At 45.5% G+C, this 15,218-nt stretch overlaps 1 protein-coding gene across 1 annotated transcript; it reads right to left on the reverse strand.

Annotated features, from left to right (window-relative positions):
- On the reverse strand, positions 1–7,504 carry LOC311028068 (uncharacterized protein). The gene has a single exon (XM_084032338.1). It carries the CDS (start codon positions 7,450–7,452, stop codon positions 6,334–6,336), a length of 1,119 nt encoding a protein of 372 aa, XP_083888464.1. The 5' UTR covers positions 7,453–7,504; the 3' UTR covers positions 1–6,333.
- Between the last annotated feature and the right edge of the window lie 7,714 nt (positions 7,505–15,218).

The following is a 15,218-nucleotide window of genomic DNA, read 5'->3' on the forward strand; positions in this document are numbered from 1 at the left end:
TACAAACATCAGAAGTAGAATATATTTAAGAAATCAAACAAATCATCCAAAATATATCATGAAAACTAAGAATTATAAAAATACATATAAAAGTAGGAATCAGTCAAAAATACTGGCCTTACATTTTCGGAATCCAGGCTGGTTATCTGTATATTAACCACAATCATGTGGTTAAATGATTAAAGACTTCTCTGACGGTAAGCGCTTTGCGTCATTTCCTGTTTCTCCGTGATAGTCGCTACAGGCTGTGTTTTTCTCTCTAGCCTAACTCTGTTAATTTAACGTAGTTTCCCTGTTCAGCGGCTTACTACCGCCAAGTTTAAACTAAGCACACGCTATCCCTGCTTCAGCAGACACATCGCTCACTCTCTGAGTTGCCTCGCTAAATTTGCTGTTGTTTACGCGCCATCTCTGCTAGCTACTTTAGCGCAACAGCTAGCCTAGCGGCTACGATGGCTTCTCTCTTTCCCTGTCCTCCTCTTCTCTCCTGTCCGGTGTGTCTGATGTTCAGCTACTACTCTGCCTCCTTTACTGATAACGGTACATGTAATAAATGTAGTTCACTTTTTGCTTTGGAGGCGAGGATAAATGATTTGGAAGCGCGGTTCCGCACCAACAATCCTCCGTCGGCTGCCGCTGTAACCGGCCAGCTGACGCTAGCTGTACACGGTGCGGACCGACATAGCGTAGCAGCTAGCCGTCCCTCGGCAAACCCCGAGCAGCCGGGAGGCTGGGTGACTGTCCGAAGGAGGCATCGTTCTAAACCGAAGCCCACGGTTAACCACCATGTTCACGTGTCCAATCGATTTTCCCCACTCAGCGACACACCCGCTGAGAAGCCAACTCTGGTCATTGGTAGCTCCATAGTGAGACACGTGAAAATAGCGACACCAGCGACCATAGTCAAATGTGTCCCAGGGGCCAGAGCGGGCGACATCGAAGCTCAATTGAAACGTTTGGCTAAGGATAAACGTAAATACAGTAAGATTGTTATTCACGTCGGCGTTAATGACACCCGATTACGCCAATCGGAGGTCACTAAAATTAATGTTGGCTCGGTGTGCGAATATGCAAAAACGATGTTGGACTCCGTAGTTTTCTCTGGTCCCCTGCCAAAGTTTACTAGTGATGACATGTATAGCCGCATGTCATCTTTCCACCGCTGGCTGTCGAGCTGGTGTCCAGATAACGATGTGGGCTTCGTTAATAATTGGCAGCCTTTCTGGGGAAAACCTGGTCTGATCAGGAGAGATGGCATCCACCCCACTTTGGATGGAGCTGCTCTCCTATCTAGAAACATCGCTGATCTCATTGGTAGTCCTAGAACATGACAAACCAGTGTTGAGACCAGGAAGCAGAGTTGCAGTCCTACACACTTCTCTGCACCTCCTTTAGAGCAGTCACCCACCCAAAACCAAAACCACATAAGAACGTGTCTGTCCCCAGACCAACCAAATTAATCAGGTCAAACAGAAGAGAGTTTTCACATGAAAACCTAATAAAAATTAGCACTTCCGATGTAGTAAAACAAAATAAGAGAATTAAATATGGACTCTTAAACATTAGATCTCTCTCATCCCAAGCAGTATTAGTCAACGACTTAATATCAGATAATCATATTGATTTATTCTGCCTGACTGAAACCTGGCTGCGTGATGAAGACTATGTTTGCTTAAACGAAGCTAGTCCTCCCAGCCATATTAATACTCATATATCTCGAGGCAGCAGACGTGGAGGAGGAGTTGCAGCCATTTTTGATTCAAGCCTGTCAATCAATCCTAAGCCAAAACTAAATTATAACTCATTTGAGAGTCTGATTCTCAGCCTTTCGCACCCAAACTGGAAAACAATGCAGCCAATTCTGTTTGTTAATGTGTATCGTGCTCCTGGTCCATACTCTGAATTCCTATCTGAATTCTCTGAATTGCTATCAAGTTAAGTCCTTAAATCAGATAAAGTTATTATTGTGGGGGATTTTAATGTCCATGTGGACGTTGTAAATGACAGCCTTAGTGTAGCATTTACTTCCTCAATAGATTCTATTGGCTTCAGTCAGAGTGTACAGAAACCAACTCACTGTCATAGCCACACTCTCGACCTCGTCTTATCTTATGGCGTAGAAATCGAATACTTAATAATCTTTCCTCAAAATTCTTCTTTATCTGACCATTACTTGATAATCTTTGACTTATTGCTGCTGGACTTCGCTCCTCTAGGAAAAAGCTACTACTCTCGGTGTCTATAGGCAGGAACACACCGGCCCAACCGTTGGACGTCTGAAGCGTTTGGAGAGGCTCGGACGAGGTCGGGAACACATATGTTTGGTGTGTACAGCTGCGTCGGAAGCTTTCGGAGCCGCGCGGACGTTGTCTGATCAGACTGAGCATGCGAAGTCTGAGGAGGTGGGCCGTTGGACGTCTGAGCCATTGGATACTCTGATTGGCGGTGTGCTAGCGAATCAGAGTATCCAATGGCGGTGTGTGGGCGGGGCGGAAGTGACGATGGTAAACTCTGTATTACTCGTTCCCTACTGAGACGACGTCTTCGTAAAATAATGAGCCCGAGAGCACACAACGCGAGTGTCACCCTAGCCAGAGTCATCTTTCCAGAAATGCCAAGTATTTAGTCCACAAAGGTCTTCTCGAGTCGAACGAATACTGAACCAAGACGTGTGTGCATTGTTTTTATCTGCACTTCGTTCTGTCATTTCCTGTTTTCCTGTTTTGGAGTACTGGCACGAGACTAGCGCCACCCGCTGTTAAGGAGGCTTATTGCATCTCGCGCAAGCGCAGAACGTACACGCTGCTGTGTTGTCGGAAGCACGTCGAAGCGGTGTGTACAACGCAACTTTTCTGCCGAACGGGTCAGACGAGAGGCAACAGAGTGGGCGGAGAGTGGTCGGATAAGGCAGTTGGACGTCTGGGCGGTGTGTAGGGGCCTTATCAGATAGAGCAGTAGCTAAGTTTAAGGAAGTAATTCCGCCAGTCTTGAGTTCACTTCCATGTCTTAATGAAACGGAGGACTTTTATGTTAATCTTAGTCCCTCCCAGATCGATGCTCTTATAGATGAATCTGGAAGCCTACTGCGAACGACTCTCGACTCTGTTGCTCCGCTAAAACAGAAAACTATAAAGCATAGGAAGTTAGCTCCCTGACCAACTAACGTCAATGATCTCTTCTTCTAAACCTTCAACCTGTCTCCTAGACCAGATACCAACCAGGCTACTGAAAGAAGTCTTACCCTTAGTTAGCCTGTCCCTATTAGATATGATCAATGTGGCTTTATTAACAGGCTATGTGCCACAGTCATTTAAAGTAGCTGTAATTAAACCTCTTCTTAAGAAGCCTACTCTAGATCCAGGGGTTTTATCAAACTACAGACCAATATCAAATCTTCCTTTTCTCTCTAAGATCCTTGAGAAAGTAGTCGCCAATCAGCTGTGTGACTTTCTCAACAATAACAGTCTACTTGAGGACTTCCAGTCAGGATTTAGAGTACATCATAGTACAGAGACAGCTCTGGTGAAAATTACAAATGACCTTCTTATTGCTTCTGACAAAGGACTGGTTTCTGTACTTGTTCTGCTAGATCTTAGTGCTGCATTTGACACCATTAACCATGAGATTCTAATATGTAAACTGGAAAAATGAAATGGCATCAAAGGAACCGCATTAAGCTGGTTTAAGTCCTATTTATCCAATCGATCTCAGTTTGTGCATGTCAATGAAAAATCCTCCAGGCACACTGAAGTTAAATACGGTGTTCCTCAAGGTTCTGTGCTCGGACCAATTCTTTTCAACCTATATATGCTTCCTTTAGGCAACATTATTAGAGGTAGGGTTGTCCCGATGACGTTTTTTTGCTCCCGATCCGATCCCGATCGTTTGAGTATCTGCCGATCCCGATATTTCCCGATCCGATCACTTTTTTTTTTAAGAATAATAATAATAGAGCCGTTTTATGACTGAACATACTGTCGATGACTGTGTAGGACACAGCAGGATTCTGGGTCGGGCTTGGGCTTCACACTCGCGGTGTGAGCGGACCGGAGCGGAACTGGACCGGTATTTCGCTCCGCTCTCTGCAAAATCCGCTGCCCGCTCGTGGCCACTTGCTCATTCAGCTACATCAGCGTACTTTAATAATAAAAATGCCGCCGTGTGCTTCCACTACCCGCTCGCTCAGCTCCACTCGGGTGGCTGTAATTAAGCTGACGGCGACGTTCTTGCATGTGATGTTGATACTTCACCTGCGCGGCTCGCGAAATAGCGCACGTTGTATTTTGGAAAAATCCCAGCGGAGCAGCACTCTGATCAACAGACACGGGACGAGCCGACTGTGCGCACGAGGGTGGCTGATAAAAGCCCACCAGACATCACTAGCGTTGTTTACACTGGAACTTTGACAGGCCACCGGAGACGAAATTCCCACCCTGCGTCAGGCGCAGAAAAACAGTCTCGGGTAATAAAAATATATAAATATGCGTCGGCTTTTCTGATCGGCACTTTGACCGATCGCCGATCAACCTTTTTAGGGTCCATATCGGCCGATAACGATCGGCGGTCGATCGATCGGAGCATCCCTAATTAGAGGACACTCTATAAACTTCCATTGTTATGCTGATGATGGTCAGTTATATCTATCGATCAAGCCTGAAGAAACCAATCAGCTAGTTAAACTCCATGTGTTGATGACATAAAATCCTGGATGACCTGTAATTTCCTGATGTTAAACTCCGATAAAACGGAAGTTATTGTACTTGGGCCTAAACCTCTCCGAAGCTCGCTGTCTAAAGATATAGCGACTATTGATGGGATTGCCATCGCCTCAAATGCTACTGTAAGAAACCTTGGAGTTATCTTTGATCAGGACCTGTCCTTTGACTCTCATATTAAACAAACCACGAGGACAGCCTACTTTCACCTGCGTAACATTACTAAAATTAGGCCAATGCTGTCTCAAAAAGATGCAGAAAAACTCGTCCATGCATTTGTTACCTCAAGGCTGGACTATTGTAATTCGTTATTATCAGGCTGCTCTAATAAATCTCTTAAATCTCTCCAGCTGGTCCAGAATGCTGCATCTCGTGTTCTGACTAAAACCAGAAGAAGGGATCACATTTCTCCTGTATCAGCTTCTCTGCACTGGCTCCCAGTAAAATCCAGAATAGAATTTCAAATCCTTCTCCTCACTTACAAGGCTCTTAATGGACAGGCACCATCATATCTTAAAGAGCTCATTAAACCTACTGTCCTCCTAGAGCACTACGCTCTCAGAATAAAGGGTTACTTGTAGTTCGTAAAGTCTCCAAAATTAGAACAGGGGCCAGAGCTTTCAGCCATCAAGCTCCTCTTCTGTGGAACCGTCTTCCGGTTCTGGTTGGTGAGGCAGACACTGTTCCCACATTTAAGAGTAGGCTTAAAACATTTCTCTTTGACACCGCTTATAGCTAGAGCTGGCTCAGGTTTGCTCTTGATTAAGCTGCTATAGGCCTAGACTGCGGAGGGATTATAGAGACACACTGAGCCTCTCTCTCTCTCTCTCTCGCTCTCTCTGTGTATGTTCCCCCAGAGTCCCTGTGCTCTCTTGCCTAGCAGGTCTCCCTGGACCGTGGTGGAACTTGGTCCAGACTGCACCGATGTTGTGGTCTTGTTTGCCTCTTACCGCCAGTATTTTTAATTAAAGTAATTGACTAAAATCGGCATCTCTACTGTCACTAACTTGACTACTCCCGAGATAACTCCCGGGAGTCTGGCTATGCTTTCTGGTCCAGCAGAGTCCACTGAGGTCCTGACTGATGCAGACTACTCACTGGCCTGATGCTGGAGACACCACATTGTAGCTCCACCTGCCCGCTGTGTGACTGCTCAACTACTCCTGCTTTTTGGTCTACGGCGACGTGCTTGGGATGGATCCATCTCGGCGTGGCTGTGCCTGCTGCCATGGACTACTACTGTTGATACTATTGCTTCTGTTAATACCACCACTAAAGTTAATGCTACTACTACCATACTACCAACACCAAATGCAGTTGGAACCAAAGGGCCTGGGCTGCACGAGATTTCTGCCTAAAAGCCTATTAAGGCAGTTTTTTCTCGCCACTGTCGCTGTAACACTTGCCCCTGGGTGTTGTTGGAACTTTGAAATTGTGTTGACTCTTGAAATTTTGAGCGTATTCTAGTCCTGCTCAATGTGTTAAATGTCCTGAGATGACTTCTGTTGGGATTTGACACTATAAATAAAATTGAATTGAATTGAAACGTGTCACTTCCATATTGTTCTCATGCAAATCTACATAGCACAGTGCACACTTCACTTCATTGCTCCATTTGTCAGCGGCCGGACTCTTTTGTAACTGAAAGGTTTTCTCCTGTATGTGTTCTCATGTGTTTCTTCAGATCTCGATTTTCAATGAAACCTTTACCACACACTGAGCAGCTGAAAGGTTTTTCTCCTGTATGAGTTCTCATGTGTTTCTTCAAATTGCCACTTTCACTGAAAGCTTTACCACACACTGAGCAGCTGAAAGGTTTTTCTCCTGTATGAGTTCTCATGTGTTTCTTCAGATCTCCATTTACAGTGAAACGTTTACCACACACTGAGCAGCTGAAAGGTTTTTCTCCTGTATGAGTTATCATGTGTGTCTTCAGACGTCGATTTACAGTGAAACCTTTACCACACACTGAGCAGCTGAAAGGTTTTTCCCCCGTATGAGTCATCATGTGTCTCTTCAGAATACCATTTTCAGTGAAACCTTTACCACACACCGAGCAGCTGAAAGGTTTTTCTCCTGTATGATTCATCATGTGTATCTTTAAACCGTACGTGCTATTGAAGCCTTTACCACACACTGAGCAGCCGAAAGGTTTTTCTCCTGTATGAGTTCTCATGTGTTTCTTCAGATCTCCATTTACAGTGAAACGTTTACCACACACTGAGCAGCTGAAAGGTTTTTCTCCTGTATGCGTTCTCATGTGTCTCTTCAGAGTACCATTTTCAGTGAAACCTTTACCACACACTGAGCAGCTGAAAGGTTTTTCTCCTGTATGAGTTCTCATGTGTGTCTTCAGAGTACCATTTACAGTGAAACCTTTACCACACACTGAGCAGCTGAAAGGTTTTTTTCCTGTATGAGTTCTCACGTGTCTCTTTAGATTTCCACGGATGCTGAATTGTTTCCAACCCTGAGAGCAGTTAAATGGTTTCTTACCAGTTCTACATCTAAAATCACTGTCAGGATCAAAAGCCTTTAAAACTGACCGAGGTGCTCTGGTCTCCTGCCAATCAGCACTGTCATCAGTCTCAGGTTCAGAAGACTCTCCAGTCTTGTCATCAGTCTCAGCTTCAGAAGAGTCTCCAGTCGTGTTATCAGTATCTGCTTGTAAATGTGAATCGGAGTTCCTGGCTGGTTCTGGTCCCCCACAGTCCTCTTCATCAGCTTCTGTTTCCATCTGTTTTGTTGAGCCTCTGGCTGCAGCTGAAACCAGCCCTGAGGACTGAGGTTTCTCTTCATCGTCATCTTCTTCACTCTTAACAGGGACAACAGTCAATGGGAACTTGATATCAACCTCCTCCAGGCCTCGATGCTTCTCTCCTTGCTGACTGGTCAAGAGTTCTTCCTGTTCTTCTTTAATGTGTGGGGGGTCTGGGTCCTCCTGGTCCAGACTGGGGCTCCAGTCCTCCTGGTCCAGACTGGGGCTCCAGTCCTGCTGCTCAAATTGAACCTCTTCTTTAGTCACCAACAGCTGCTGGACGTCTGCAGGAAAACAATAAACACACATACAGAATATAGAGACGTTTCAAATATCGTATCTATATCTAGATATGAACATTCAAGATATTAATATCGAAAAAGCAACGATATAAACGATATAGATTTCCCCCGCGCTCGCCCTGCATGTACAGTTCTAGCAGTCACAATAAACTTCATTTTTACGATTGCCCTTGAATGCATCGCTATGGCCAGCCAACCACAAACCTTATTTCATGCTTGCTGTGGATCGACAGCTGAAGCCAACCAATGACGAACATACGAGGTCGGGACTTCCGCCGCGGGAGTGAGGGAGCCGGAGGCTGAGACATCGAATCTGATTTGGTGCCAAAACATTAATCATCCTCCATTATTTGGAGGTATTTTGGATCTAATAACGATGATGTCAACCAGAGCGTGGTGTTGTGCAGGTCGTGTTTGGCGAAAATTGAGTGTATTGCAATGCGTTCAGAAGCGTTACACCGTATGAGTCGGCGTCCACCAGACATAAAGACATTACAGACGCTATAACATACCACATTGCAAAAGACATGGTACCCGTGTAGACGGTCTTAAATGTTTTTTTATTTATTGATTGGTGACTTTATGTTAATGTCGATGACTGGCAGTGAGTTATCAATAAAACTTTCCACATCCTTTTGTATTATGATGTTTTTATTTTTCTGAAAAATATTTGGTTTTCTCCGAACCCGTAGTCATATCGTATCGATATTAAGATATCTGGCATGAATATCGAGATATGAAATTTTGTCCATATCGTTCAGCCTTAGCTTCAAACAGCTGAACAATCAGTCACCAGTACACTGTTTTTTTTCTGAAACAAAACAGGCAGACAGACAACCTGCAAAAATACAATGCACCAGCAGTAATGCAGTCATCAGTATATATTAGGGGTGTCACGATTTCGATTTTTCATCGAAATCGATCGAAATGACGTCACGATCTCGAGCATCGAAGTCAAAGAGAGGATCGACGATCCCCCTTCCCCCCGTGTGCAAAGCTACGCACACTACGCAAAGTGACGCAAATGACGCAGCACATTGTAGCCGACGCCGCTAGTTACCTATCCTGCAGGTTATGACACGATGGCGAGTGCAGATGAAAGAGGAGACGCGGCACCGGAGCTTGAAGCAGCTCCTGCTTCTCTTAAATCACATGTATGGAAATACTTTGCGTTCCCGGTGAGTTATGTCGACGACGTTCGCGTTGTTGACAAGAAGACCACAGTGTGTAAGATATGCTATGCGCGTGTACCATACCCGGCCACGGGAAACACTACGAACATGGCAGGACACATTCGCCGGCATCACAAAGATGTAGATTTGACAGCTGGGAAAGCACCATCACTGGTCCAGCCAACTATTCAATCCTCGTTTGCAATAAAACTTCCACAGACCTCAGCTCGCGCAAAAGCTATAACTAGCGCTATAGGGCTATTTATAGCAGCAGACCTGCAGCCTTACTCGGTGGTGGAAAACACGGGATTTAAACATTTAATTAGCGTACTTGAGCCACGCTACAGTATGCCCAGCAGGTCGCATCTTACAACAAAAGTGGTTCCCTCCATGTATGAAGACGTTAAAGAAAAAGTTGTGAGGGGTCTGAGCAATGCAGAGTTAGTTGCCTTAACAACAGATGGCTGGACCTCAAGAGCAACTGAGAGTTACATCACCGTCACAGCGCACTACGTCAATAAAGATTGGGAGATTGAAAGTCCAGTCCTTCAAACTCGCCCCATCTATGAAGCACACACAAGTGATAATCTGGCAGAAGTGCTAAAGGAAGCGGTACTAGAATGGAAACTGGACAGACAAAATACAACCATCCCTGTGACCACAGATAATGCCAGAAACATTGTCAATGCCTCAAATGCAGCTGGATTGTCACCACATATAGGATGTTTTGCGCACACAGTGAACCTGGCATCCCAGAAGGGGTTGGGAGTAAACCAGATTTCTCGTCTTTTGGGCAAAGTCAGGAGGGTGGTCACCTTCTTTCACAAGAGCACGACTGCAGCAGCTGCCTTAAAGGCAAAACAAGTGATGCTCCAGCTTCCTCCTCACAAGCTGGTTCAAGATGTGACTACAAGGTGGAACTCCAGCTATGACATGCTCACACGCTACTTAGAGCAACAAGCTGCTGTTTATTCTGCACTCACAGAGAAAGATGTTAAAAAAAGTGCCAAAGATCTCATCACACTCTCTGATCAAGATGTGACTGTTCTGGAAGATGTGGTTCAGGTTCTGAAGACCATGAAAACAGTCACAACTCTATTGAGCTCAGAACAGCAGCCAACTGTGTCTATGGTCCTGCCACTCAAACACACCATTCTCACGTCAATGAAACACAGTGACACGGATTCACAGATTGTGAAGGATGTTAAATCTGCTATAGCAACCAACATTGGAGGGAGGTATTCAGATCCCAGACTTCAACAGTTCCTGAATGAGGGCACTGCCTTGGATCCTCGGTTCAAGTCTTTACCTCATCTGGATGACCCCTCTCGGAATGAGATCTTCAACAGTCTGGCAGAGAAAATCCTGCAAAAGCATCCCACACAGGTATGTGGCCAATTGAAATATACATGATGAAATGTCAACTATTAATAATGATGCAAATTAATCTTATAGTTAAAGCACAATGATAAATTCATATTCTGACAAGTAGTTATCTTTTATTAAATATATTCACATTTTGCATTTTAATATTTCATTAATTATAACATTCTGTTTGTTGTTGTTGTTGTCACACCTAAGTGTCACATGTGCCTTTTCATTACCTAAAACAGCTGTTTTGTGTGACCTTGTCTTTTATAGACTCAGGCCTCAGGACAAGGGACCAGCCAAAACCCTGCAGAGGACCCACAAACTGCAGCAACCAGTGAAGGCAGCCCCCCAGCAAAGAGAACAACATTCAGTGAACTGTTTGGTGACTTTTTCAGTGCAGCCCACACTACACCATCAACAACAACACCATGGCCTGATGTTGTCAAAGAGGAGATAGAGCTATACAAGATGGCTAAAGTCATTTCTGTGGATGCAAATCCACTGAAATGGTGGAAACACAATGAGCATCAGTACCCAAATTTGTCCAAGCTCTCCAAACATTATCTTGCTGTGCAAGCAACAAGTGTGGCAAGTGAGAGAGTGTTCTCCACAGCAGGGGACATTGTGACTGCTCAAAGAGCAGCCCTTTCTCCAGAGAATGTGGACATTCTCATCTTCTTAAAGAAAAACTTGAAAATGTAAAAAATAACAGTTGTCTTGTCTGGCCATAGCCTTTGATGACTCAAAGAGCATCTCTCTCTCCAGATAAAGATAACAACATATCTTTGTTAAAGAAAGAAACTTGAAACAAGAATGTAAAAATGACAGTTGTCATTCTCAGGGGACAAAACAGTCCAAACTACTTATTTTTTATGTTCAACTGTTAGGATAAAGTTTGTTAAGGCTCTAATTGTCCATGACTTTGGACATGACTGTTATATTTTTTATTTATTTTGTTTTATTGCACCTTTATCATTTTAAAAGTAGTTTGCTGTAACCAAAAAAGAGTCACTAGATGGCAGCCAGGCACCTCTGTGACCTCTCATTGTTGTTTGTTTTTGTTGTTGAAAACAAGATTGTTACTTTTATATTGCAAATAAATAATTTAAATTTGACCATTAGTGCCTAATGTGATACATTATGGAAATTGCATCACTTATATGTAGCCCAACTTTTGAAATAAGATTTGTAGTAACCTGAGTGGTTGCTCTCTTAGCAATAATACACGCAGACGCCGGTTACCGTGTTTGCTTTGTTTACTCACACTCCGAGCAGCATACATACATCGGCCAGTAGGCGGAACATTACATGTGCAACACAACAGGTGTGCCTACTTTTTCCGGGCGGGGTTACACGAGCCCGCTGACAAAAGGTTCCGGGGCGCAGCCCTCTAATGCAGCAGTGATATGCATTCACTCTGCAACACTTCTCCCCCTTTAAGTGCAAACCTTAAGAGCACAACTTAGAACATAGACTTGTTAACTCAGTGGTTATAAAGTATTAAAGCATATGTTATCATTTAACTGCATTACTTTTCCTTTTGTTACAATAAACATTTTCATTTGCAGCAGATAGAAACTCCTTTTCTTAACCAACAACAAAACCACTGTATCTTGTTTTAATAAACATTTTTGAACCCTTTTCTTTTTCTTTGCATATTTTTAACAGTTCAACACGTCAGTCTATCTGGAGGCTTGTGTTCCCTCTTTGATCTCCTTAGTTCTGGAGTGAGGTCTCCAGACCTGGGAACAGGGGCAGGTGGGGCAGCCTGCACAGACAGTCCATCAGGTGCCACATTGGTGAGCTCTGACAGTCCCTCATGTGACAACTCAGTGTGCTCTGGTGTCACTGGCACCACAACATAGTCTCCAGAGCTGCTCACACTGTCCTTGTGCGAAACACACTGAGGACCTTTCCCTCCCCCATCATGACGGATACGCAGGTGATCCTGGTGCCTGCGAACCTGCCGACCATCAGACAAGTCCACCACAAAAGACACTGGACCCGTCCGGCGGTGAATGACTCCTGGCAACCAGGGCGAACCTGTGGCAAAGTTTTTGACATACACACAGTCCCCTGGGTGAAAAAGTCTCTCTTTAGCATGTTGGTCCCGTCGCGCTTTTTGCACATCCTGCGACCTGACGACTCTTGCTCCGACGTCTGGGCGGAGGAGATCCAGATGTGATTTTGGTCTCCGTCCCAGCAACATCTCCGCTGGGGGCACTCCCGTCACAGTGTGAGGCGTAATCCTGTACTGGAACAGGAAACGGGAAAGCTTGGTTTCCAGAGAGTGTCCCGACATTTTCTTTAGTCCCTCTTTCAAAGTCCCAACAGCTCTTTCTGCTAAGCCGTTAGAGGCGGGGTGGTAGGGAGCAGAACAGACATGACGGATCCCGTTTTTCACCATAAACTCTTTGAAAACCTCACTGGTGAATGTGGGCCCATTGTCTGTCACAATCATGTCTGGCAGTCCATGTGTTGCAAATATGCCTCTAAGTGTCTCTGTAGTAACTGGGGCAGTAATACTTGACATGACATGGGCTTCGAGCCACTTAGAATAAGCGTCCACTAGCACCAAGAACATCCGACCCATAAATGGACCAGCAAAATCCAGATGAAGCCTGGACCATGGACGGCCTGGCCACTGCCATGGGTGGAGCGGCGCTGACGCTGGCATCTTTTGGTTCTGCTGACATTGTGAACACGCTTTTACCTTTTCTTCCAAGGCACAGTCCATCCCAGGCCACCACAGAAACGACCTGGCGAGGCTCTTCATACGCGATATCCCAGGGTGGGCATCATGTAGCTCCTCCATCACTTGTGCTCGCCCTGGAGGAGGAACAACCACTCTGGAGCCCCAGAGCAGACAACCATCAAGCACACTCAACTCCAGTTTGCGCTTGACAAAAGGTTTGTGTTCCTCCTGCTGTACAGTCACAGGCCATCCTTGCATTATCCATCTCTTAACCTGTGATAACACTGGGTCTCTCTCAGTCCATAGTTTGATCTGTTTTGCTGTCACTGGGGAATTTGACAGTCTGTCCATCAGAAAAACAGTCTCTGGGGGCAGGCCAGTGTGGCTTGGCGTGTCAGGGAGAGGCAGGCGGCTGAAGGCGTCAGCATTTGCATTTTCACTACCTGCCTTGTACTCTATACGATACTGATATGCTGACAGGGTTAACGCCCAGCGTTGTATTCTTGCTGATGCCATGGCAGGAATGCCTTTTAACTCACTAAACAGACCCATCAGGGGCTTATGGTCTGTAAAGATGGTAAAGGGGCGACCAAACAGGTAGTGGTGGAAGCGTTTTACAGCAAAAACTATAGCTAGCCCTTCTTTTTCTAACTGTGAGTACCCTTTTTCTGCTGCAGTGAGAGTACGTGACACGTAGCTGATGGGCTTCTCACTTCCGTCCTCCATACGGTGAGAAAGCACCGCCCCCACGCCGTACGGGGAGGCGTCACAAGACAGGATAACATCCTTGCTGGGGTCAAAGTGCACCAGCAGTCGTGCTGAATGTAACAGTCCTTTAACATGCTGAAAAGCTTCCTCCTGAGCCTGCTGCCACTTCCATGAACTGTCTTTATGCAGGAGCTGGTAGAGTGGGGCGAGCACAGTAGAGAGGTCAGGTAAGAACTTTCCGTAGTAGTTCACTAAGCCCAGGAACGACCTAAGCTCTGCTACGTTCTTTGGACTTGGAGCCTCCTTTATCGCCCTCACTTTCTCCTCCACAGGTGACAGACCCTGAGCTGAAATCCGGTGGCCCAGGTATGTGACACTTGGCGCTTGAAAAACACACTTACTGCTCTTCAGACGCAGTCCAGCGTCTGACATCCTCTTCAGCACCTGGTCGAGGTTTCGCATGTGCTCCTCTTCTGTCCTGCCAGTGACCAGGATATCGTCCAGGTAGACAGCGACATGGGGAATGTTTTGAAGCAAATTGTCCATGGTACGCTGGAAAATCGCTGGACTGGATGCGACACCGAAAACCAAGCGGTTGTACTTGAATAGACCCTTGTGTGTATTGATAGTCACATATTGTTTTGATTCTTCGTCCAGCAGCAGTTGCTGGTACGCGTGACTCATATCCAGCTTTGTGAATGTTTTTCCGCCTGCTAGCATGGTAAACAGGTCCTCCACACGAGGCAGGGGGTAGGTGTCGAGTTGTGAGGCCTGATTAATTGTCAACTTGTAGTCTCCACATATGCGTATTCCACCATCTTCTTTTACAACTGGCACAATTGGGGCTGCCCAGTCAGAGAACTCAACAGGTTCAATCACCCCCGCTTGCTGCAGCCTCTCTAACTCAGCCTCCACTTTAGCTCTCATGGCATATGGCACAGTGCGTGGTTTGAAAAAGCGTGGCTGTGCTTCGGGGTCCACACACAACTTCACTAATGTGCCCTTGAGGGTGCCAAGTTCATCTTTAAAAAACATCTGCATATTTAGCTAGAATGTCTTGTACTACTGTGATGTTTTTGACTTCCCCCCAAATGTCCCCCCAATTTAGGCGAACTTTCTGCAGGAGATCACGACCCAACAAACTAGGCCCCTCCCCCTCAACTACTAGCAGTGTAGCCTTAGCTTTTTGTCCATGATACTCAATGTCCACATCTATAGCGCCCACAAGTGGAATGCACTCACCCGTATATGTTTTCAGTCTTATATTAGTCTCTTTTAGTGCAGGTGCACCATCTGAGTTCCACAACTTGTGGAAAGTGCCTTGACTAATCACTGAAACTGAGGCACCAGTGTCCACTTCCATTTTCAGTTTACTGCCGTTTACCTGAAGTGCTGTATAGATGGGCTCAGCCCGGGGCTGACCAGTGACATTGAACATGTTGAATGAACACTGCTCCTCGTGCTCTTCACTCTGCAGGTGATGTGTGTTTATCTTGT

Source organism: Eutrigla gurnardus, assembly GCF_963514095.1.
Source record: "Eutrigla gurnardus genome assembly, chromosome: 17".
Taxonomy (NCBI): Eukaryota; Metazoa; Chordata; class Actinopteri; order Perciformes; family Triglidae; genus Eutrigla; species Eutrigla gurnardus.